This window comes from Pimephales promelas, chromosome 25, assembly GCF_988280905.1.
Source record: "Pimephales promelas chromosome 25, fPimPro1.hap1.1, whole genome shotgun sequence".
Classification (NCBI taxonomy): Eukaryota; Metazoa; Chordata; class Actinopteri; order Cypriniformes; family Leuciscidae; genus Pimephales; species Pimephales promelas.
Genome location: NC_142793.1, coordinates 1,469,554 through 1,496,296, shown reverse-complemented (window position 1 = coordinate 1,496,296; position 26,743 = coordinate 1,469,554). Strand labels below are relative to the sequence as shown.

The following is a 26,743-nucleotide window of genomic DNA, read 5'->3' as shown; positions in this document are numbered from 1 at the left end:
AGCAGAGACCCTGTCCAGCTTTTGGCCGTACGCCACCCACTGCAGCAGACGCATTATTGATTGTTAATTTAAATGACGATCAATCATGGGAATTTGTGAAAATGGACATCCCTTCAGTTTTATATTTGACATTTCCAGGTCTGGTAATCTTACTGTGACCTTTCTCACACCAAGGGGGATTATAAGAGCTGCTGCTAATGTTTACATTTTTATACAAGTAGTTTACCAGATAGATTATTAAATATAGACTTAATATATTAATGCTAAGCCTACCCATATGGATTTTTATTAACATATATTTTATCTTGCTAAATGTTTGCAAGAGGTGAGCCAGTGCACGAATATTTTTTTATGTATTTAAATTTTCTATGCATAATTTATTTTGTTAAACTACATAAATGCCATTCTGTACCATTTCCCAACTGTTACAATAAAACATCATTTGAGCAATATAACATGATTTTTATTCAGTATATAAGCAATTGTTACGTTCCAATATGTTACGGGCGGACGGACGCCACCCTGAACATAGAGGAGAGACGCACACCGGCCAGCTCGTGTCAAAAATAGGGGTATGTTTATTTAGTAGGTCGGTCAACAAGTACCGGATAGCTTCACGAAACACAGACAGATTAGTTACAAAGGCGGAGCGCTTCTGATTCCCGGGGTGGACTGCAAAAGCTCCTACGACAGACAGCACGGCAGTGCATCGACTCAGGCTCTCGTTCTCAGGCTCTGTGTGCCCTCAGGTGTGGGTCCGGAAAGCGATTGTAGCTCGAGTATGCGGCTGCTGCTCAGGTGTAGCTCATCTATAATTAAGAGCAAGAGAAACTCAGATGTGTAGAAACACACAGCGGGCTGGGGAACGTAACAGCAATATTTCGCTTTTTATGTTAAGACACTATTGATACAGTGAGAAATGTACAATCTCAGGAAAATAGCCGCTTATCAGTTAATCGTTAATCGATCGATAAGGTTAATGAATTAATCGATAATTTGCATCCCTAGTAAGTTACTTGACACGTCTGGTTTAAACTAATCAATGACAGTTCCTAATTGATTATGTTTTTACTAGTAATATTGTTTAATTAGTTTAGATGTGAACCTTTCCTCTCCTCCTTCTTCTAGACGTATCCAAGTCCGGGCGTGAGGTGCCAGTGCAGCGAATGGGCAACAGTTTCTCCTCAAATCTCATCCCTGGTTAGATTACTCGCACTCGAAAGATGCCGTTACTGTTTTGCTTGTGGCCATTTTCCCTCCCCGATGCTCCAAGGACAGTTTTCACCTCATTCGAGGGTTATCGTAACTGTAAAAAGCCTACAATGAAAGACAGTGGTTTCTGTTCTCAGGCCAGATCTGAAGGCCATGTAAAGGCAATGTTCGTATGGACAGAAAACAAGAAAACTATGGATAAAAATACTTCAATGTTTGGACTAATGGATGAGCAAAAGAAGAAGCAGGTGGCTGAAAATCAATACTATATTAAAATGTTTTCCACAACAGTGTGTTTCATGGAAGCTTTCTAGAGTTTGAAGGGGCAGAACACCAGGATGCTGCCGCCTGAAGTGACGAGATTATCTTCTTCCTTGAGTACCATGGGCTGGAGCACAAGAAAAACCTTGTAGGCCAGGGCTACGATGGCGTAGCAGTGATGTGCGGGGACATGCAGGTGTTCAAGCTGAAATTAAAGAAGAAGCCAAACATGCCACAGTAGTGCACACTGCTTGAACTTAGTTATAGTAGACGCTGTAAAAAGTATGGCAGATGCAGGAAACTTCTGCTCATTATTGGAACGACTGCATGTATTCATGTCTGGGTCTTATGGACATAACAAATGGCTGGAAGTGCAGCGGGAGATGTTTGATGGTGCACAAGGGAACTCCAGCAGCAAGTGACACACGTTGGGCCTGTAGGCACATAGCATGTTGCAATGTTATGGACAGGTTTCCTGCAATAGTACAGATGCTTGAAGAGATCGCACCTGAGAACCATACACAAAGAGCTGTCGAAGCAAGAGGGATATTGGCTCAAATTGATCTGAATTTTGCTGGATCTCTTGTTCTGTTCAGAAAAGGTCCTGAGTGACTCCTGAGGAGGAGACGATGCTTGAACCCATTTGGGAGGCTATCAAAGATCGCAGCCTTGGTTTTAGTGCTTCTGCATCCTAATGCTGATGCTGAGAGGGTATATTCGATGGTTGGTTTGAACAAAACCTCAACAACAAAACAGCTTGTCTCAATCATGACCCTGAATTTGCTGGACTTGAGCCGAACTGTTTCAAATGGGAGCCAACGCCAGATAAAGAAGTCAAAAAAAGTCAACAAACACTTACAATAAATAGTCTCTCTATCTCTCTTTCTCTCACACACACACACATGAATTGTCAGTGCCATGATTGTGTCAAAGCTTTTCTTCTGCAAGTCAATTATTAATAACAACAAAAACACTAATAATAATATTATTAATGAAACACCCCCATTCCTGTGACCCGTCACTCTTCTCCGTCTTCAAAACTTGAGAGCTGTTACTAGGCAACAGATAAGCACCACACACACACACACACACACACACACACACACACAGACCCAACACCTACAAACACACAAGATACACAAAATGAACACACGGATCCATGAACCGTGACAATTTTAGCATAGAGAAAATACGTATGGGGTTCCCATCGCAGCTCGAAGTTCCCTTGAAAGGGAACGTCTCAGGTTACGTATGTAACCCTGGTTCGAGAGGGAACGAGAGCTGCGTTCGCCTGCCATACTTCCTGCATGCCCTGATCGACTTGCTTCAGGCCTTTCACAGAAGCTGTCGCGGTCTGATCTCAAGGGTGCTTTATAGTTTCCTGGTCGATGACGTCACCTGACGTCCTACTCTCTCATTGGACTGATTGTACAGACGCTTCACGACGCAATCACGCAGAGCGTTCCCATCGCGTTTGACAACGCAGCTCTCGTTCCATCTCAGGGAACCAGTGTTACATACGTAACCTGAGACGGTTTTACAAGAACAAGCTCCACTCACATGTTATACACATTTTAGTCCAGTTTAGTGAGAGATATTAGATTATATGTTTACTGAGTACATCCTAATAAATGAATAAAGTGTGTGAAAGGTTTGATATTGTGTAGTGTGTGATCCTCCATCAGCAGCTGCAGTTTCTCTCAGCTGTATCAGTGCAGTCACTGTGACGTCTGACTGACAGAGGTTTTTGTACGACTCTTTATCACTGTGTGAACACCCATTTACTGTTTGGATAATGTAAACTCTGACAGTAATAATCTCCTGTATCTTCAGTCTGGACTCCACTGATGCTCAGAGTAAAATCACTGCCAGATCCACTGCCACTGAATCTAGATGGAGTTCCAGTATAAAGGGTTGATGTATAATATATCAGGAGTTTAGGAGCTTCTCCAGGTTTCTGTGAGTACCAGGATAGACAATGATGACCATTATAATAAACATTGCTGCTGGTTTTACAGTTTATTCTGACTTGTTCTCCTGGTTGAACTGCTGATATTGATGGACTCTGAGTTACAGTGATCTGTCCTCTACACTCTGGAAGAAAACACACACAAAAATTAAAATTATATTATACATGATGATATACAGTAGATGATAAATAGATATAATTTGGATTTTAAGAGAATTTATAATTATTGTAAAAACTGTATCACACAAACCTTGAATAAACAGTGCAATGGTCCAGATGAAGATGCAGATGTTGTTCATAGTTGTAGTTTAGTCTTGTGTGATGATGAAGAGTGTGTGTGTTCTGCTCTCAGTCATGAAGTGTTAAACTCACAGCACTATAAACACTCTCAGAGCACTGAAGCATGTGCTGACAATGCAAAGAAGTGGGCAGGATTTACAACAGCTTGTGCTGACAACACACTCATATACACTAGAGTTACACAATCATGACTTTATTTAGTGTGTTTATTGTGACTCCTGAGACACTGAGGATGTGCAGATGAACGTCCATCTCTGTGTCCATATTCAGTCATGTGACCATCATCACTGCTACACTTCCACTAGATGAAGCGCCATCACTAAAGTAAGATCATGAATCATGAGTGTGTTCAGAAAGTATCAGGACTGATTGTGAATCTCTAATCAGAGTTCATGGTGTCACTCCATCTATCATGAAGCCTCATGTGTGTCTGAAATCATCAGATGGAGAAGAAACAGGCTGTTAAAGATGGACACATATTAGAGCTTGTTCACGTTTCATGAGATTCAGAACCAGTCCAGATACTTTTATAACACACCTTGAATATGAAAACATGCAAAACACAACTTTGAGATCTTCATTGTCACACTTTCTATTGACTTTGGCTCTAATATTCAATAAAGTCATTATTTGAACAGATTCTCACTGAAGATTGAAGTGTGAAGCTGCAGGTTTTTCTGTCAATCATGATGATTGATCTGCATATGAAGCACAGAAGCATCATTATGACAAACTCATCATCCATGATCAAAGAGGTCAAAGGTCACCTCAGAGGTCACAGCTCATCCCATATATTTCTTTAAACAGTGTTATATCAGAAAGCATTTAGTCAAATCTGAATGAGTGAGTGTTGAGAAGAGCTGAGGATCTTCTAATATCAGTGTGTTGAAGTGTTGTTTCTCTCTCTCTGCTGGAGTGTGTGTTCACTCGAGTGGAATAGAGGTTTTTGTACGAGTGTTTCATTAGATTGGATCACTGTGGTGGACATTCGGTGGAGGAACTAAACTGGTGATCAGTAAGTCTGTCCATTTAATCACCTAATAAAAATATAATTTAGATTTCAGAAAGTGTTTTACAGTTGTTAATAATAAATGGTTATTTTGATGATTAGATGTTGTGGTAAAACTTTACTTCAAGCTTTAATGTACGATACATTATAAAGTATTTCATAATGTATGTTATAATGCAGTATATATTTTCTTAAATAATTGCAACCACATTTAAAATGTATTATAATACTTAAAATTCCTTGTTAAATCTGAAATTGGTTGTTTGTCATGAGTGAGAAAATGAATAGATAATATTATAATGTGTTAAAGCCTTGGTTACAATTATTGATGAGATCATACATGCATTATAATGAGTAAAACAATATATAATTAATGCATTAAAATACCTTTATAATGCAATATGTATAAAGGCTTTAGTTAAAGTGTAACTGATATTTTTGTATAATTATTTAATCTAAAACAATGTTATTATTATCAGAATAGCATTATTCCTTTAAAAAAATGTAATACAATTCTAAGCATATCTCTATAATGTGTCTCACTATGAGTTTATTCAGTTTATTACAGGTTTGTTTCTCCTTCATTTATTTCTACACTGAGTTCATATTTAGTTCATCTTTTATTGTAGAAATCATACATGTAAAAAGAGATTTGACATCAGAATGTAAATGTTGCTCCTTTCTGTAGTTCAGTCAATGATACTGAATCTCTTTTGCTCATGTTGTGCTTATAATTCAGTGCTTTATAATACAAACACAGACGTTGTTTTCTAGTTCTTATAAGTTATATACATTTCTTTTTATGTGAGCTTGAGTCAAACTTTTACATTGAGTTTTTTATCTGTTGAATATCTCACTTGAGTACAAACTAACTTTATTTTGGGATTTCCAATTAAATTGAATTAAAGCAGTCTGTGTATTGCGATGTTTAGTTTGATTGATGCGGTGTGTGTGTGTGTGTGTGTGTGTGTGTGTGTCTCCTGCAGCTGGTCCCACAGTGAAGCCCTCAGTGTCTCTGCTGCCGCCCTCTTCTCTGCAGATCTCTGGAGACTCAGCCGCACTGCTCTGCCTGCTCAGCTCTTACTCTCCACAGGGGGCGCTGGTGAGCTGGACACTGGACGGGTCAGAGGTCACCGAGGGGGTTCTGACCAGCGCAGAGAGCCAGCAGGACGGCCGCTACAGCCGCAGTAGCGTCCTGACCCTCAGCAAAGCACGCTGGGAAGAGGGAGAGCTGTACGTCTGCAGAGTAACACATGATGGAGCTCCTCATGAGGTCTCGTTCCACAAGAGCTCTGAGTGCTGATGTTTCTCTCCTGAAGATGAGCCGTATCTGAGTGTCCTGTGTCAGGCAGGATTCACATGAGTCTAGTGCTGCAGCTGGAGTGCTTTACAACTCAATACTCAAACAGTGTGTGTGTGTGTGTGTGTGTGTGTGTGTGTGTGTGTGTTTGCTGCAACATTCAATAAAGCTTCTCAACAAGTTCACTTTGTGTCTGACAACATCATTCAACTAACAGATGAAGATGCAGGAGCTTTTCAGAAGGTTGATGTGGCAGTAAATGTCAAATAAAGCTCTTGGGGTTTGAACATGGTCTCTGGAGACAGAGCTGCTCTATTCTGAGAGATCACAATCACTCCACCCTGACAATGCAAATGGGCTTTCAGTCTCACTCTCTGATTGGTCACATCATCTGGACTGGAACACTTTCACTTCTGCTGCACATTTACATGTCAAATGTTTCACAAATAAAGCTCTTGGGGTTTGGTCCTCAAGCTTGCACACAGATCCTGTCAGCCGGAGCTGGGCCGTATGTGGCATTTAAAGAAGTTTAGCTGTAGATCTAGCGCTATAATTACAGCTGTAATGAGATAAAACACTACAGATATAAATGGGTCATTTAACTGACAATTCCTGAGCAATAAACAAAAACACTTTAAATTCTACAATATATTACGCTCATATTCTCCAGAGCGGCTGTATAGATAAATTAACAAAAATGAACCATCACTGAAATTACTTAACCCGTCCAACGTGTTTTTGTCAGGCCCACTATCGTCAAATATGATTGACAGTTAGCAACAGTTTGGACTGGCGGTGGGTTTCAACATCAAGGTATGCAGATATCATTCATTCAAGATTTGAAAGTATTTTAGGGGAATCAAATGCCAAACCCTGCCTGAGACAGGAGGAGCTGGGGAGGGAGGAGGGTAATCGCTCCTGAGAAACGCCACAGCTGCTGATAATACTGAAGGAGCTTATATATGTATACAGTGATAGAGTCGTATTCCTGTAGTAGACGAGGATCAGCCGAGAGTCACTGATGAGAGCTTCACTAACATGACCTGCCAGAACTGACGCTACGCTTGATTTGTGTCGTTACTCTATTCAGCACTACCAGGACTACCATCATATGTGAGCAACATGTTTGTACGGCCACTTTCAACATGCAGTCTCGCACAAATTCTCCGTCACTAAACGGCTTGCTCCGCTTAGCTATTTCTTGAGCCGGTGTTACAGCTTCACCGGTTTTAGCCAAATTGTGAAAACTGACTGTAGTCAGTCCTGTCCTTGACACTGAATTTATGGTAGGTTTTATGTTTGGTATCATAATGGATTTAACAAGTTGTCAAATTCGTTCAATACTCGTACATATTTGTATACTCGTACATAATCCTGCAGCTTTTACTCCTGCTGTCATTGGCTACTGCCTCAATTCATATTTATGGCCATATTTGTAATTCAGTTTTGCCCCTTCTTGGAAAGTAGTCGGATGTCCCACACACTGTCAGAAAGTTTATATTAATTGCATTGTATTCTTTAAAATGATCACAAATTAACCCGTGTGTGTTCATGGTCCAGTGATACATGACGTCTCTCCACACATCATAACCTTCCTCTGTTTGCAAGAGTGGGAAAGCTCATCTGACTTGACACATGACATCAGAGACTCGATTATTTGGTCATGATCAGTTACACTGCTGATAACGGTCCCGTTTGCATGTAAATCGTGTCATTTTTAAACAAGTTCACATGATTATTGCTTGCTATTAAAGACATACTTTTGCATGTATAATTCCAGACGTAGCCTTGTGTTTTATTTTTTTCAGCGCTGGCTTTATTGCCACTAGGCTATTAGTTATGCTATTTTGTGTCTACAGCAAATGCATACAGACATGAATTTTGTATAAGTACTAATGTTGTAAATGTATTTTTCATTTATAACGTTATATGTTTTATGCCGTTATTTTCGCTTTGATCAAGAACGTAAACTTGCCAACGCTGTTTGAGTATAACATTAGTAGCCAGTCAGTTGCTATTGTTGCCAGTCAGATGCTATTGTGTAAAACAAACATGTATAAAGTTTTTAAAAAAAGTAGCAAATTATCATTCAGAAACGTTTATTAAGAGCCGTGTGTGGTGAGGTTCTGTTTGACTCTCTTCATCGCCGCTTTCTCGGTCTGATTCTGCCTCAAACCGATACTGCAGTTCGACGCATATTTACATCTGGACCGGAGCTCATGACGTGCACGTTTCGCCCGTAAAGGTAATGGGCGTTAACTTTCCGGACAACGTGAGCGACAGATTAGCCAATCACAACACACCGGGCTAAGCTAACCAATCTGAGCCCACTGCGTGTTTCTGAGGGAGTGTTTTCATAGAATCAGGAAGTCAACCGCTCGTTTGAGGACAGAGGAGAGCGCGGCTGACAATAAACGTGAAGTTGATGAAAAATAAGACTTTTTAAAAACGAAAAACCATGAATACATGTTATATTGCACCCCATAAACACAATCATGCAAAGAAAAAAAGCAGTCAACCCCCCCCCCCCCCCTTTAATATAGTATTTATAGTTTTACTGATTTACTATTCCTCTAGGGGAGGGGGGGGGGGGTACGGGGGCATGCTCCCCCGCAAGAAAATTTTGTACAATTTAAGGTTAAATGCATCAATCTCGTGCTCTTTGAGAGATCAAAATTAAGAGCTTCAATCGATGAACTGCCCGTTGAACAAAGAAAATGCATTGATTTGTGCCAGGACAATAAAGAGGGCTCAAACATCTTTTTATGAGAGTCTCAGTCTGCATTACATTATCAATGGTGTTTTAGGATCCTAAACAAGTATTATAATAATGATTTATATAATTATTCCTATGACGTAAAATCCATATAGCCTATAAATGTACTATATAAATGAAAATGAATATTTCAAAAGTATATTTTAGTCTACATTACACTATAATACGAAAATTAAAATACTTTTTTCTAGGCCTGCACGATTCTGGGAAAAATATGAATCACGATTTTTTTAGCTTAGAATTGATATCACGATTTTTTCATGATTTTTTTCTCATAAGTGTAATCAGGGTTCGTACAGATTCTGTAAAATGAAATTCCAGGACTTTCAAGGACTTTTCAAGCACTACTTTTTTGGATTTCAAGGACTTCAATAACCAATCCCTGAATTGTCACTGCATTTGTAATTTTTAAATGTTTTTTAAAACAAAATAAGAATAAATAATGTAATTACAAGTAGGACAAATAAATACAAAAATAGAACAAAGAAAAGCTGCAAATTAAATAAACAGTGTTTTTATAGTAGATCGGTATACATTGGAATAAAGTAATCAAATGTGAAAAAATTGCAAATTCATTACTGTATAAATTAAATACAGATGGATATTTTTGTAAAGTTTAAAAGGGCAGACTATTTAGTGTAAAGCAGTGAGTAATTTATTTGTCCTTTGATTAATATGAAAACACAGCAGCAGTTTTATTAAACTCCTGCCCCTTTAAAGTCCCCGTGAACCGGAAGTTGCAAACGATTTTTCTCCAGTGCTGTGACGTATTTCCGAGTGAAACGGAATATTGAACAGAGGGCAGGGTTTGACTCTAGCGCTCCTCCTCTCCATCTCTCGCTCATAGCAAACTAACGCTTTGAGGGGAGTGGTTACGCGTTTCCCCACCCAAACTGTGAAACCTACGTCATCAGAAAAAGAAACCGTTCCAGACCGGAAGTAACTTTTCAGATTTTGATTAAAGATTACTAAGGTAAAACATTTTTTAAATATATATTCACTTGCACGGATTAATTGTTCACCACAAGACTAGTAATATGCGCTAACAAAGTAAATAGGTTCAATTTTGATTTCACGGGGACTTTAAGTCCGAACGCATGGACCCCATTTGAACATGGCTAACTTACATTCACTTGAGATATAACCGACTTTGTTAACTAATAAACTTTGTTTACTCTAAACGACTTTATTTTTACATAATTTTGTGTAAATTTGTCCATACAAGCGCAAGACGTGAAAGTCATTTAATTCAGTATTCTTGCATGTTTGCGTTTATTGAACTTCTTGACCTGCAAACGCCCAGTAATAATGTACGTAGACTCACGGCGTTCTGGACGGCTGTAAATTTCTACTCACTGTGTTTCGGACAGGTAGAAAGAGTCATTTCTAATATATAACGCATACATCTCAACAACTATAAGCTGGGTTGGTCGGAAGCGAAAGAGGACGAGGCACAGATGACGTGGATATATATATATCCCAGACAGCAAACTGACATTGAATCAACGTGGAAACGACATCGCTCATGACATTGAAACAACGTTGATTTTGCTCATCGAATTAACGTTGAACCAACGTTAGACGCGGCATTCTTCAAAGCTAAATGAAAATCGAAAATTGGTTTGCTTTCATAACGTTGAAACAACGTTGATTTCAAGTTGATTTTCCGCTAGTTTTGAAAGAATGATGCGTCTGACGTTGGTTCAACGTTAATTCGATGAGCAAAACAATGTCAGATCAACGTTGTTTCGATGTCATGTTTCCACGTTGATTCAATGTCAGTTTGCTATCTGGGTATAGATGCAATGACCGTTAAGTGTTTATTTAAAGAATTTGCAGAAAACGGTCTAGTGTCCGGAATACTGTGATGTCCAGAATACAGCGAGTCTACGTTAGAGAACTACAAACTTTCCACTGATGTCTGTTTAAAGTGATGTGCTCGACCAGCTCGTGCGTTTCTAGTGCTCGCGCACCACACTTTCCACTAATAAGACGCATTTACTTCATAGACAGCCTTCTTTTTTTATCCCCATTCTGAGTGTTTCTTTGTCTGGACTCACACACACTGTAGTAGGCTATACACGCTTCAAAATAAAGGCCGATTTTTTTTATTTTTAAATCGAAGTCATTTAAAAAATAAATCGTGAACAGGGTGAATCGAGATCGCGATTTTATAACGATTTATCGTGCAGGCCTACTTTTGTCCTTATTTCTTCACTTCCAAGAAATAAACCCTTGAGCTTGTATTTAGGAGAAAACACCAGATGACCGTCCTGATCGCGTGAGCAAAGTGCACACTTTTCTTTAAATCACCCAGCACTGATGCCTATTCTTAAAGTCTTGTGCTGTTTTAGAAACGCAAACAGCCATGCGATTTTAGTTCGTTGGCAAAATAACACGCTAGAGACCTATGTTAGGTTATACATTTTACATCTCATACTGTATGTGTTGGGAAAAGGGAGAAGAGACTTCGGCAAAAGGCGGATTTGAACTCGGATCCGAGCGCATCTAAAGCTGATTTGTGCGTTTAGTGCGTTACGACCTACGCCACTTTAGATGTAACGTGATCAGCGTCTTTTTTCATAAAAGACAGGCACATTGCACAATACTGAATGCTCAGGTATATAGTATAGTAAACAAACTGTAAATCACTACTAATAAATGGTAGAGCAAACCGAATGCATGTAGAGGTTTAATAATTAGGGAAAGTTGTCAGTGTGAAAGTGTGATGAGATGGGAGATGAGTTTTTATATTTTGTGTAGAATATATTTTAGATCTATTGCTTAAATTAATAATTGCATGTTTTTGCTCCGATTTTTTATTTATTTTTATAATTGAAGGATGACAAGCCGGAATGAAAACAAGCTGAAATTAAATAGGAGTAACTAGACTATTTTTAAAATGTATGGAGTAGAAAGAACAGATAATTGAGTAGAAATGTAAGGAGTCGGCTGAAAAAGAATTACTCCAGTAAAGTATAGATACCCAAAATGTCTACTTAAGTAAGTTAACAAATAGGGATGTCAACGATTAATCGATTATTATCGATTAATTGTCGATAAAACATGAATCGATCAAACTTATCTATCATCCATTAACCAGGTCTATGCGTGTGCCTGCTGCTCAACCGCGAAACATGTAAGCAAGCGCGCCGGAGTTATGTTTGGGACTTCATCATGACTACGTTTGCGTGTGTATTCGCAGCCTTTTGTTTAATGCAAATGTAAGTTGTAATAGTTTATTTTGTGTAACGTTATGCCTTACTATATCTGATTTATCTCATACAGTGTCTGGTTGTGTTCCCTTGTTTGTCACTAGAGGTCTTCGTGTTTAAGGTGTCCTTCACTATTGACTTCATTTCCCAGCATTCTGTCTGTCACTGTCACTCATCAGTTCATTGCACTCAGCTGTTTCCCGTCATCATTGTTCCCAGCTGTTCATTGTTAGTCTTGTTAGATCTGTGTATTTATTCCCTGTCTGTGTTAGTATGTGTACGGATTCGTTGTTAGATGGCACCACTTCTTTGGTCTGTTTCCTAGTTGGTTTGTGTTTAGTTTTCATGTTTGGTTTGATTATTTGGATTTTGACTGGAAGACTATGATTTTGGATTGCCCTTTATAATAAACATCTGCAGATTGGATCTTCTGTCCCCTGTGTGTCGTGACACATATTGGATGAATTTTGTGAAGAATTGAAGCGTGATCTTTGGCTCAAACGGCAATGCACGACTAATAATTACTATTGGGAGTGTCATATTACATAACATTATAAAGAGAACAATATTGTAATGAAACGTGGTGAATAATTTGGGTTTAGTTGCCCCGTCTCGTTGTTCCAGAAAGAGCGCGTGCACAACATTCAGTCATTCTGAATGTCACATAACGTGGTTCAAATTCACTTGTGCATTCACGTCATTTTGTGAAGATATTATTTGTAAAATTATGTTCATTTTGTATATATCTGACTAATCTCATATCGGTTGTGTTTCTTTGATTTAAATAACGAAAGTGCTCATCGGTTATTCATTCAGCCCGCGCTGCTCAAGCAGAAATGCACTACTAATAATAACAATGATTAATTTGTGACTGTCATCTTAGATAACATCAGAACACTATTTTATTAATTGGTTGTGAATTCATTGTGTTTGGTTGCTGTTTTCAGTGCGCGTCCACAACACATTCTGACAAGCACGCATCTGAGGCGGCGTTGGTGACACGTTCTATGAGTCGTTATATTTGATTATTAAATAATTAATTTAATTTAATTATCTATAATATTGAATCATTTTACAATCCTACTAGCCCTTTATTTAGATTAAAAACCATTCTCTTTAATTTGGTGAGGAACATAGCGTTTTGAGCAGTAGCAGAGACCCTGTCCAGCTTTTGGCCGTACGCCACCCACTGCAGCAGACGCATAATTGATTGTTAATTTAAATGACGATCAATCATGGGAATTTGTGAAAATGGACATCCCTTCAGTTTTATATTTGACATTTCCAGGTCTGGTAATCTTACTGTGACCTTTCTCAGACCAAGGGGGATTATAAGAGCTGCTGCTAATGTTTACATTTTTTTATACAAGTAGTTTACCAGATAGATTATTATATATAGACTTAATATATTAAGGCTAAGCCTACCCAGAAGGATTTTTATTAACATATATTTTATCTTGCTAAATGTTTGCAAGAGGTGAGCCAGTGCACGAATATTTATGTATTTAAATTTTCTATGCATAATTTATTTTGTTAAACTACATAAATGCCATTCTGTACCATATCCCAACTGTTACAATAAAAAATCATTTGAGCAATATAACATGCATTTTTATTCAGTTTATAAGGAATTGTTACGGGCGGACGGACACCACCCTGAACATAGAGGAGAGACGCACACCGGCCAGCTCGTGTCAAAAATAGGGGTATGTTTATTTAGTAGGTCGGTCAACAAGTACCGGATAGCTTCACGAAACAGACAGATTAGTTACAAAGGCGGAGCGCTTCTGATTCCCGGGGTGGACTGCAAAAGCTCCTACGACAGACAGCACGGCAGTGCATCGACTCAGGCTCTCGTTCTCAGGCTCTGTGTGCCCTCAGGTGTGGGTCCGGAAAGCGACTGTAGCTCGAGTATGCGGCTGCTGCTCAGGTGTAGCTCATCTATAATTAAGAGCAAGAGAAACTCAGACACTCAAACACACGTGTAGAAACACACAATCAATAATTTACATCCCTAGTAACAATGTTTTTGTACTTCGTTACTTGACACGTCTGGTTTAAACTAATCAATGACAGTTCCTAATTGATTATGTTTTTACTAGTAATATTGTTTAATTAGTTTAGATGTGAATCTTTCCTCTCCTCCTTCTTCTAGACGTATCCAAGTCCGGGCGTGAGGTGCCAGTGCAGTGAATGGGCAACAGTTTCCCTAAGACCCTCCAGCAGAAGCGACTGGTTCAAATCTCATCCCTGGTTAGATTACTCGCACTCGAAAGATGCCGTTACTGTTTTGCTGGTGGCCATTTTTCCTCCCCGATGCTCCAAGGACAGTTTTCACCTCATTCGAGGGTTATCGTAACTGGAAAAAGCCTACAATGAAAGACAGTGGTTTCTGTTCTCAGGCCAGATCTGAAGGCCATGTAAAGGCAATGTTCGTATGGACAGAAAACAAGAAAACTATGGATAAAAATACTTCAATGTTTGGACTAATGGATGAGCAAAAGAAGAAGCAGGAGGCTGAAAATCAATACTATATTAAAATGTTTTCCACAACAGTGTGGTTCATGGAAGCTTTCTAGAGTTTGAAGGGGCAGAACACCAGGATGCTGCCGCCTGAAGTGACGAGATTATCTTCTTCCTTGAGTACCATGGGCTGGAGTTGCAGTGCTGAAAGTTCAGTGTCAGCAGAGATATCGTCTTTTAAAAATCAGGAAGTATAATTGCCTACAAAAACGACTGGATTGGGACTACAGCTGGGTAATGGTACGTCACTAACCCACACATTTGCATCAACCCCTCCCTCTGGAATATGCAGAAAATGGCATGCGCATATTTCTGTGGCACGTCGACTCGTCGAGTGTGTTGTTCACGCAGCTGTCAGGTCTTCTGTCTTTGAGCTTCCCACGGACGCTGTACTTCGTCAACAATGGATACAATTTATGTTTGATTATATTCCTGAAAGTGACGATCGTAATCTAGCTCTCTGTGCTGCGCATTTACAGAAGACAGCTTCCAGAATCTCCACGAGTTCAACACCGGATTCAACAAGAAACTGTCACTAAAACATGAAGCAGTTTCAACTTTAAAACCAGAGGCAGCAGTTGTTGGGCCACAACCTGTAAGTAGGCGAAGACTTCATCATTTTAAATGTATTTGCATGTTTAATTCCAGACGTAGCCTTGTGTTTTTTTTTTTTTAAATGCCAGCGCTGGCTTTATAGCCACTACTAGTTAGCCTATGCTATTTTGTGTCTACGACAAACGCGTACAAACATTATGGACCTGAATTTTCTATAAGTACTAATGTTGTAAATGTATTTTTCATGTATATATGCTTTATGACGTTATTTTCGATTTGATCAAGAACGTAAACTTGCCAACGCTGTTTGAGTATAACATTAGTAGCCAGTCAGTTGCTATTGTTGCCAGTCAGATGCTATTGTGTTAATCAAACGTGTATAAAGTTAACAAATGTAGCAAATTATCATTCAGAAACGTTTATTAAGAGCCGTGTGTGGTGAGGTTCTGTTTGACTCTCTTCATCGCCGCTTTCTCGGTCTGATTCTGCCTCAAACCGATACTGCAGTTCGACACATATTTACATCTGGACCGGAGCTCATGACATACATGTTCCGTCCGTAAAGGTAATGGGCGTTAACTTTCCGGACAACGTGAGCGACAGTTTAGCCAATCACAACACACTGGCCCAAACTAACCAATCTGAGCCCACTACGTGTTTCTGAGGGAGTGTTTTCATAGAATCAGGAAGTCAACCGCTCGTTCGAGGACAGAGGAGAGCGCGGCTGACAATAAACGAGAAGTTTATGAAAAATAAGACTTTTTAAAAACGAAAAACCACGAATACATGTTATATTGCACCCCATAAACACAGTCATGCAAAGAAAAAAAGCAGTCAACCCCCCCCCCCCCCTTTAATGAAACACCCCCATTCTCGTGATCCGTCACTCTTCTCCGTCTTCAAAACTTGAGAGTTGTTACTAGGCAACAAATAAGCACCACACACACACACACACAGACCCAACACCTACAAACACACAAGATACACAAAATGAACACACGGATCCATGAACCCTGACAATTTTAGCATAGAGAAAATTGTATATTTTACATTTACCTTTAAAGTCTTTATAAAGTTTGCTAGACATTGATATTGTGTAGTGTGTGATCCTCCATCAGCAGCTGCAGTTTCTCTCAGCTGTATCAGTGCAGTCACTGTGACGTCTGACTGACAGAGGTTTTTGTACGACTCTTTATCACTGTGTGAACACACGCTGACTGTTGATCCTGTGATAACTCTGACAGTAATAATCTCCTGTATCTTCAGTCTGGACTCCACTGATGCTCAGAGTAAAATCAGTTCTGGATCCACTGCCACTGAATCTAGATGGAGTTCCAGTATAACGGTTTGTTGCTGCATATATCAGGAGTTTAGGATCTTCTCCAGGTTTCTGTGAGTACCAGGCCATACAAGCATATGAACCTGGACAGGCATCGCTCACTACTGTGTTTGTTTTGCAGTTTATCGAGACTGATTCACCAATTGTAACTGTTTTTACAGAAGGAGTTTGAGTCACAGTCACCTGTCCACTGAAACCTGTGAGAAAAAGCAGGATTGTTAATAATATTATAATCATTTATTGCGAACATTTCTTTAATTGTTTTACCTTGAATAAACAGTGCAATGGTCCAGATGAAGATGCAGATGTTGTTCATAGTTGTAGTTTAGTCTTGTGTGATGATGAAGAGTGTGTGTGTTCTGCTCTCAGTCATGAAGTGTTAAACTCACAGCACTATAAACACTCTCAGAGCACTGAAGCATGTGCTGACAATGCAAAGAAGTGGGCAGGATTTACAACAGCTTGTGCTGACAACACACTCATATACACTCTACATAGAAGATTTTACTCTCAAAATAATGTTATTCAACCATTTGTTATTTATTTATTAATTGTGAAATATTTTTGTTTTTGAGAATCATGAATGTAGATCATTTTAAACATATTTGTCAAACTCAGAAATCTCTCTTTATGAGTACAGTCATCGGCTACACCTTTAAAAGCATGATAACTATATTTAGAGCAATCCAAAAATAGTCCATTATGGTCTTTGTAATCAATGTTGTCATGTTGCTCTCTGGGAAATATTTGTCTATTTTTCCCACATTTTCCACATGAAGTTCATTCATTCTTATAATCAGTTCATATGATACTAGATTAAACAATGTGGATCTGAAAAGTTCATAATTATTGATTAATGTTAAAACCATCCGTGATCAAAGAGGTCAAAGGTCACCTCAGAGGTCACAGCTCATCCCATATATTTCTTTAAACAGTGTTATATCAGAAAGCATTTAGTCAAATCTGAATGAGTGAGTGTTGAGAAGAGCTGAGGATCTTCTAATATCAGTGTGTTGAAGTGTTGTTTCTCTCTCTCTGCTGGAGTGTGTGTTCACTCGAGTGGAATAGAGGTTTTTGTACGAGTGTTTCATTAGATTGGATCACTGTGGTGGACATTCGGTGGAGGAACTAAACTGGTGATCAGTAAGTCTGTCCATTTAATCACCTAATAAAAATATAATTTAGATTTCAGAAAGTGTTTTACAGTTGAAACAAGAACAACATTTATTAATATTAATGATTATTACATATTGAGTATAGATTATTAGTGTACTTTATGTATAATGCCTTATACAGGTTTTCATAATGTATGTTATAATGCAGTATATATTTTTTGTAAATAATTGTAACCAAAGTTAAAATGTATTATAATACTTAAAATTCCTTGTTAAACTTGTTAAAACTGTGGTTACAATTATTGATGAGATCATACATGCATTATAATGAGTAAAACAATATATAAATAATGCATTAAAAATACATGTATAATGCAATATGTATAAAGGCAAGTGTTACTGATATTTTTGTATAATTATTTAATCTAAAACTATGATAATGATAATTATTATCAGAATAGCATTATTCCTTTCACCAAAAAAATTCTAAGCATATCTCTATACTGTGTCTCACTATGAGTTTATTCAGTTTATTACAGGTTTGTTTCTCCTTCATTTATTTCTACACTGAGTTCATATTTAGTTCATCTTTTATTGTAGAAATCATACATGTAAAAAGAGATTTGACATCAGAATGTAAATGTTGCTCCTTTCTGTAGTTCAGTCAATGATACTGAATCTCTTTTGCTCATGTTGTGCTTATAATTCAGTGCTTTATAATACAAACACATACGTTGTTTTCTAGTTCTTATAAGTTATATACATTTCTTTTTATGTGAGCTTGAGTCAAACTTTTACATTGAGTTTTTTATTTGTTGAATATCTCACTTGAGTACAAACTAACTTTATTTTGGGATATCCAATTAAATTGAATTAAAGCAGTCTGTGTATTCCGATGTTTAGTTTGATTGATGCGGTGTGTGTGTGTGTGTGTGTGTGTGTGTGTGTGTGTGTCTCCTGCAGCTGGTCCCACAGTGAAGCCCTCAGTGTCTCTGCTGCCGCCCTCTTCTCTGCAGATCTCTGGAGACTCAGCCGCACTGCTCTGCCTGCTCAGCTCTTACTCTCCACAGGGGGCGCTGGTGAGCTGGACACTGGACGGGTCAGAGGTCACCGAGGGGGTTCTGACCAGCGCAGAGAGCCAGCAGGACGGCCGCTACAGCCGCAGTAGCGTCCTGACCCTCAGCAAAGCACGCTGGGAAGAGGGAGAGCTGTACGTCTGCAGAGTAACACATGATGGAGCTCCTCATGAGGTCTCGTTCCACAAGAGCTCTGAGTGCTGATGTTTCTCTCCTGAAGATGAGCCGTATCTGAGTGTCCTGTGTCAGGCAGGATTCACATGAGTCTAGTGCTGCAGCTGGAGTGCTTTACAACTCAATACTCAAACAGTGTGTGTGTGTGTGTGTGTGTGTGTGTGTGTGTGTTTGCTGCAACATTCAATAAAGCTTCTCAACAAGTTCACTTTGTGTCTGACAACATCATTCAACTAACAGATGAAGATGCAGGAGCTTTTCAGAAGGTTGATGTGGCAGTAAATGTCAAATAAAGCTCTTGGGGTTTGAACATGGTCTCTGGAGACAGAGCTGCTCTATTCTGAGAGATCACAATCACTCCACCCTGACAATGCAAATGGGCTTTCAGTCTCACTCTCTGATTGGTCACATCATCTGGACTGGAACACTTTCACTTCTGCAAATGAAGGTGCTGGTATTTAAAAAATAAAAATATAATACAAATAATTTAAGTGACTGAATGCAGTGTGTTCAGTTTGATTGACAGGATCATATATTACACCTAAAACATGATGATCATATTAAAACACTGACTCATTCTCTTCATAAACACAAGATTGATGTAGATTGTAATGATATAGTGTTATTAGTGTTTGTGCTGTGGTCAGTGTGTGTGTGATTGTGTTGTATGTATCAGTCACTGTGACGTCTGACTGACAGAGGTTTTTGTACGACTCTTTATCACTGTGTGAACACAGTTTTACCGTTGATCCAGTGATAACTCAGACAGTAATAATCTCCTGTATCTTCAGTCTGGACTCCACTGATGCTCAGAGTAAAATCAGTTCCATGATCGGCTCCATTTCCACTGAATCTAGATGGAGTTTCAGTAGCAAGGGTTCGGATGCTGCGCACTAAGAGTTTAGGAGCTTCTCCAGGTTTCTGAAGGAACCAGGACACACAAGACTTACAGTTACCGTCTGACTGACGTCCAATGGAGCTGCTGGGTTTACAGTTCAGAGTGACTGTGTGTCCGTTCTGAACATGTTTCACTGCAGGAGTCTGAACTACTGTCACCTGTCCTGTAGAATCTAATGAACAGTGAAAACACATTGAAACTAACACTGAATATTACAAGTAAGCTAATTATTTTTTCGATTATAAGGTCTTACCCTGAAAATACATTCCTAAGATCAAGAAGAAGATGATGAATGTCATTTTACTCTGTTAATATGATAAACAGTGTCAGTCATGAAGTGTTAAACTCACAGCACTATAAACACTCTTATAAGCACTGAAGCATGTGCTGACAATGCAAAGTGACTCTCTCTATTTAAATCATTCAGCTGCAGTAGATCAGTCATGAACACATTTTCCAACAACTTACTCACGATGTGAATCATGCAAATGATTCCGTGTTACGGATATGTTAGACCTATAACCTCTGCCACTAAAGATTGCTTTATAAATTATCTTCCTGATCAGTTTCATCATCTCAGCATCCCAGATAGCTTAGAAGAACTAGAGGTATTTCGCATTTCATGGAAGGAGAGCTCGATTGCTTACAGAGAGGCATTAAAAGCTGCCAGATCTGCTTATTTTTCAACCCTATTAGAAGAAAATAAACAAAACCCTGGGTATTTATGTGAAACTAAACTAAAAATAAAGCTTCAAGCCCAGACATTTCCAAGGAGCACAACAGGAATGACTTTATGAAATTCTTGACTTATAAGATTGACTTTGAGTCAGGATTTAGACCGTACCATAGCACTGAGACAGCTCTGAGTCACAAATGATTTGCTCTTGTCATCCGATCGTGGTTATATCTCTCTATTAGTGTTACTCGATCTTAGTGCTGTATTTGATACTATCGACCACAACATTATTTTAAATAGACTCCAAAATGATGTTGGCATTAGTGGAATTGCATTAACATGGGGACCAAAAACGCACCCGTGCATTTTTCTCATCAGCCAAAACGATAAAATTCTGTATTATAAATTTTAAGGCCAGACAAGTAGTTTGTTGAGGGTTGGTTTTGTGGGGAAGGACTACATACCTGCGCACAATTCAAACGCGCATACCTATAGAATGAACTCTTAATACGCATGTGCACACCATCAGCGTTCTTGTGGATTCGCGTTTTTAAAGTTTGCGTAGAGAGAACTTAACAGTTTTCTTTTAGAACAGTGTCGTGTAAGTTAATCCGATCCGATAACCGATCGTTGACCAGAGAAAGCAAAGGTGAGAGTTGTCTAAGGAGCTCAGAAAATTAATAACAGACAAGCATGGTAAAGGTAAAGGCTACAAGACCCTTTCCAAGCAGCTTGATGTTCCTGTAACAACAGTTGCAAATATTATTAAGAAGTTAAAGGTCCATGGAACTGTAGCCAACCTCCCTGGGCGCAGCCACAAGAGGAAAATCAAGCCCAGATTGAACAGAAGGATGGTGCGAATTAGGGACGTGCACAGACATTTTGAGGGGCAGGGGCTCAAGTGAAAAAAAGGGCACTTCTCATAATTATGTTTTTTTTTTCCTTTTTTTTAAACTTTTTAAACAAAGTATATAATAATAATAATTCATTACATTTATATAGCGCCTTTCTGGACAATCAAAGCGCTTCACATAGAGGGGGGGATCTCCTCAACCACCACCAGTGTGCGGCTCCACCTGGATGATGCGACGGCAGCCATATTGCGCCAGAACGCTCACCACACACCAGCTTACTGGTGAAGAGGAGACAGTGATGAAGCCAATTGATATATATGGGGATGATTAGGAGGCCATGATGGACAGAGGCCACTGGGTAAATTTGGCCAGGACTCTTTCGAAAGACATCCTGGGATTTTTAATGACCACAGAGAGTCAGGACCTTGGTTTAACGTCTCATCCGAAGGACGGTGCTCTTTTGACAGTATAGTATCCCCATCACTTTACTGGGGCATTAGGACCCACACAGACCACAGGGTGAGCGCCCCCTGTTGGCCTCACTAACACCTCTACCAGCAGCAACCTGGCTTTCTCAGAAGGTCTCCCATCCAGGTACTAACCAGACTCAGCCCTGCTTATCTTCAGCGGGCAACCAGTCTTGGGCTACAGGGTGATACGGCTGCTGGCTTTATACCGCATTTTAGAGAATCGGATCTGTTGGATTTAACAAACGTCAATTTATCCACTTCTCCCGAAATACATGAAAGTAAGTGGCCGGTGAACTGGGAGAAGCATAGAGTAAACTTGAAAGTTACTTACACAATGTGTATTTGATATGAATTTTACGTGTTGTCTATTTATAATGGAAATAATTATTATTTCCACTCTTATAGACATAAGTGTGTATTTGACAAACTCTAAATGTATTGCTTTTTTTTAGTAACTTATGTGAATTTAAATTCTGAAACCTAAAATAAACACTATGATGTTGAAAACACTGAATAGTTGTGATGTCAAGCGGTGAGCGCTCTCCGTCTCTGGCTCAGAAAATATGTGTAGCCTACTACAGAACAGGCTTATTGAAGAAACACAAAATTAGTTAATCACTTAATTATGAACTTTCAAAGAGCACCAGATTCATGAATGTATCTTTAAAAGGTGCAAACTTTACAAACATACAAATTATTGCAACGGTGGGGCACGAACCCTTCCCTACCTTCAAAGTGGGCAATGGCAGAAAACAGAGAAACACTGGGTTAGCCTATGACACTATTTCATGCGTAAATAACTTAGGCCTGCCTTATGCACAGATGTTTGTGAATACAGGTGTAAATGTTTGAATTGCGTTCGCAAACGATCCATCCATTGCGTGTAGGCCTATCACTAAATGTGTGCAGTCGGGCCATCAACAGATAGGCTACTCGCGGTGATGCGGTCAGCCCATCAATATTTCTCCGTCCCATGGCCCATCAACAGATATATAAACGTTCACAAGGATTGATATTGAATCATGGGAAATGTAGGTATTATAAATAATAATAAAAAAAATTAGATATATGTTTTGGCAGTAGTTTGCTCTGATTAGGTAGCGAGTTGTTAGCTAGCTAAGTGGCTAACAGCTGGTAGCTTGCCAATCTCTTTAATTATCTAATAGATGTTTCTCTTTGTCCACACACACACACACACACACACACACAGAGAGAGAGAGACAGAAACACACACAGGAGAACTGAGAGATCTTTAATTATATTAATGGTAGAAGAGAGAGAATACAGGACAGTCTCTGACTCCATATGTGACATATCAAACACTTCTATAAACACACAACAATATTACTAATAACTCTTCAGATTTACATGCAAGCTCTGGTTAATATTTCATATAAACTTAGATCTCTTCTGATATACTTTCTGCACTTTAAATCAAGTGTTTTTAGGGATAGTTCACCCGAAACTGTCCACTGACTTCTAATGAATGGACAAAAATATCACAATATTGTCTTTTATGTTCCACAGAAGACAGAAAGTTATTCATCTTTTGATGGACATGAGCATATGTACATTATGTCAGTTTTTGAGTGAAGCATCTTTGTAATACATTAGTAATAGATGAATAATAGCCTGAATAGTAGTTATTAGGTAAAAGAGTATAATGTAGATGCATTAGGAACACAAGCAAGACTACGAGCTGAAACTACTTGATGTTGTTGATCTGTCAGTCTATCGGGGGAATGAAGAGAGAATAAACCGTGCTTTATACAACCCTCCTCTCCATCGTATGATAAAGTCCTGCTGATCCAGAACGCCAGCAGAAGCATCAACACTACATCAACACATCTTTAATAAAACTCTGTTCACCGCATGTGTTTTATGAGCAATTGCTGAATCAAGAGTTGTCTCTAATAAAGCTGAATGCCATAGAAAGGACGGGTGTGTGAGTGAACAGAATGGCATTGACTTCATGATGTTGAAACTGAAGTGCAGGTCCGTGAATGAGACGCAGGCTTTAGCACTGAAACACAGCAGGCAAACGCTGCACTACTGACTCCAGAGTGTTCGTCCCGTGTGTGTGTCGAATCCTGATGTGTGTCAGTTCTACAACAGCAGTGAACAGACTTCATTAACCCTCCGACATCAGGCCTGATGAACATGTACAGGACACAGTCAGCCAGTGGGTTCAGGAACAGGAGACATTCAGACAAACTCCAAAATATAGAAAACAAATGAAGGTTAAAGGGAGCAAACGTATATATAATGATCAGGATTATGTAGGGGAGAATGAGAAAAGTGTAAGTCAGAAGCACCAGGAACAAACTGCCCAAAATCTTTCTGCGCTTTACAGAAGTAAGAGATATTGCGCGTGAAAGACCGAGACAAGTGCCGATAAAACACAGAATGATTATCGGGTAGGGGATTAAAAAGGCGATCGCTCGGGACAGAGGTGTAAACAGCGGATAGTAGTTAAAGTCTGCAAATATCAGAGGAACAAACCAGACGATCACAGAAATAACACAGCAGACTTTCAGTGAATGATGAGTTCTGTACCAGATAGGATGAGAAACCAGAAGATATCGTTCAAGAGCAACACATGCCATAAAATACAGACCCGCAATCAAACTATAATAATATGCCCTATCCACCTTCTCTGACTCTGTGATTGTGTCTGTTAATATACAAATGATCTGAATGAGATCTGACAGAATCAAATGAATAACAAACACTGGAGTGGAGCGCTGAGATTTGAGAAGAGCACACAACGCACACAGAGTTACGATCATGACTACAATCTCAATGCCGGCAATGGTCCTGAAAATGATTGGTTCTGCAGCATCAAGTTTCCTGTAAAATTCCCTCATTTGACGCCTCCATTCATCATAACCTCTTCTAGATCCGCTGATATTATAACCTCCTCCACCTGATCCGCTGATATTATAACCTCCTCCACCTGATCCGCTGATGCTGGTGTTTTGTCCCATTGTCTTCACAGGCACTAAATAACAAACCAGTCATTAGTTTAAAAACATGCTTTCATTTACTATTGTAATCATATATTTATCCTTATTAAAACCAACAGGGAAAATAATGTGTAAATAATAACTCAATAATATATAAAAATAACTCATAAGTTGTTTTCTGTGTGATTGTTGAAATGCAGTTTGCTCAGTTTGCTTGACATGTTCTTTAGAGGAGTGTGTGTAATGTTAGAAAGCTTTAAATACGTGAAATGTCAGATTAAAGTTTGTAAATCCTCCATTTGAACAATATGACAGAAGCAAGAATGCTGTTGTTGTGAATATTGAGTCCAGCACAGCTGCAAGTGTACAATGGTTTATTAAAGGAGGAATAAATCTTGAAGAACTTACGTTACTGACAGGAGTGTGTGTTTGGTCTGCAGGTCAAAGCAGAAGTTTGTGGAATAACACACAGACTGACAGATGTTTCACAAGTTTCCACTGCCGTGTTTAAAGAGCTCTTCATTCACTGCACACACTGGAGAAACACACATCTTAAAGCTTGTTGATCTAACGGAGGAAATGCCTGAGATTACACACACACTATTTGACCCAACGTGTGAAACTGGAATGACCTTAAACACACAATGAACCAACAATGATAGAGTGAAAAACCAGTCTAACTTTCACTAATGGTTGGGCTCAACTACGACGACTGAAGTAATGTGAAAATGCTTTATATCTGACGCTGCTTTCACTCTTAAAGTTCACTAGCGTTTATTCATATCCTCAGTAAAAGAAGAAACCCATGAATGATGGCGAGAGAAAGCACAAATACTTTGATCTCTCTAAAATATTGGTTCTTCTGCTGCTCTGCAAGCCTGTTTTCTGTCAGAGATGTAAATCTGTGTAGCTGACTGACTGAAATCACACACAATGTTCATTAAAGGAAACTAGTTTCATAATCAACATTAACCTTTTGAAACGTGACCAGATTTGGTGAATCGTTCATCGGAGGGAAATAAATCTCTCGTTTCATTAAAATATCTCAGTTTTAATCTCATATCAAGCGCGTCTCCCCTGGAGTTCTTACTCGAGCCCGATCAGCCAATCAAAGAAAGAAAGGGTTGCACAATAGCCAATCAGAAAACAGCACTATTGTATCTGGGTAAGATTTAACGCAACAACCAATGAAAATAAAGCCTGGAATAGTTCCCGTGATTCTGCTACAACATCTCCCGATAGTTTCGTTCCCGCACAGAGGAAAGCACTGAGTCTCTCATCATCTCCTGTTTTAATCTTACAACTAACTCACAACTTGACTGACACAAACAATCACAACTTGACTGCGGTTAGAGAATGATTCCCAGGTAATTATCATCAGTTTTTCACGAGTGTCATATAGCTCTGTTATAGCATTTCACTGATCTTTATTATAATGTTTTATGTTCAAGAGATTATATATCCTGCTGTACTTTTTAATTTACTTTGTATTTATTTTGCAGTGTACACAAGATAGTATATTAAAGTGTTCTTGATTTCAGAGTGTGTATGTCTTTATTTTGTTATTTTTGCACTTTTAATATACTATTTTGAATACCGCTATATACAGCTTTATTAAAAAAAAATATTTCTAATGAGCTGAAATAAAGTTGTTTCAAAATAATACATTTAATACACACTCAGTACAGTATCATTTAAATATATTAAGTATGTCCAGAAAAGACACCTGGACAGACAGATGATGAAGTTTACGATCATCATCAAATGAATATCAAGAACCTGAAATGGAAACTGGATCCGGCAGAACCTTAAAGAAAACTTCCAAACCTGCTTTAAACAATTCCACCTTATTTCTTTAGTTTCTTCTCCACAATCAAGCACACTAGTGAGTCAACAAGCTGAACAACATGTGCTAACGTTTGAGTAAAGGCAGAAACACAAGAACACAATAATTCCCACATGAGACGACATGATCTTACCGGGAATCAGACTGAAGACTGAAGACGCTGCTCGTCAGGAGATGATGGTGTTTATGAGCTGCTCTGCTTCTTTTAT

General features: G+C 38.9%; 1 protein-coding gene, 2 long non-coding RNA genes and 2 pseudogenes across 3 annotated transcripts; 2 read left to right on the top strand and 3 right to left on the bottom strand.

Moving 5' to 3' along the window:
• Window positions 1-555: 555 nt before the first annotated feature.
• LOC148964964 (uncharacterized) lies at window positions 556-1,259 on the bottom strand. The gene is made up of 2 exons (XR_016150774.1): window positions 1,106-1,259; window positions 556-809 (listed from the first exon to the last, which is right to left on the bottom strand). It is a non-coding gene; the product is annotated as an uncharacterized LOC148964964 (long non-coding RNA).
• A 3,172-nt stretch (window positions 1,260-4,431) lies between these two features.
• LOC120483650 (immunoglobulin lambda constant 7 pseudogene) lies at window positions 4,432-6,054 on the top strand (annotated as a pseudogene).
• A 7,647-nt stretch (window positions 6,055-13,701) lies between these two features.
• Window positions 13,702-16,921, bottom strand: LOC120468093 (uncharacterized). The gene is made up of 3 exons (XR_016150682.1): window positions 16,727-16,921; window positions 16,177-16,656; window positions 13,702-14,412 (listed from the first exon to the last, which is right to left on the bottom strand). It is a non-coding gene; the product is annotated as an uncharacterized LOC120468093 (long non-coding RNA).
• A 394-nt stretch (window positions 16,922-17,315) lies between these two features.
• Window positions 17,316-18,854, top strand: LOC148964963 (immunoglobulin lambda constant 7 pseudogene; annotated as a pseudogene).
• Window positions 18,855-23,004: 4,150 nt separating this feature from the next.
• Window positions 23,005-26,743, bottom strand: LOC148964962 (uncharacterized). Its single transcript, XM_089127735.1, has 3 exons — window positions 26,668-26,743; window positions 25,097-25,223; window positions 23,005-24,723 (listed from the first exon to the last, which is right to left on the bottom strand). Exon 3 carries the CDS (start codon window positions 24,707-24,709, stop codon window positions 23,693-23,695), a length of 1,017 nt encoding a protein of 338 aa, XP_088983861.1. The 5' UTR covers window positions 24,710-24,723; window positions 25,097-25,223; window positions 26,668-26,743; the 3' UTR covers window positions 23,005-23,692.

Excerpts from the sequence above, each read along its gene's own strand:
- LOC148964962 (XM_089127735.1), bottom strand. The coding sequence starts at position 24,709 with ATGGGACAAAACACCAGCATCAGCGGATCAGGTGGAGGAGGTTATAAT.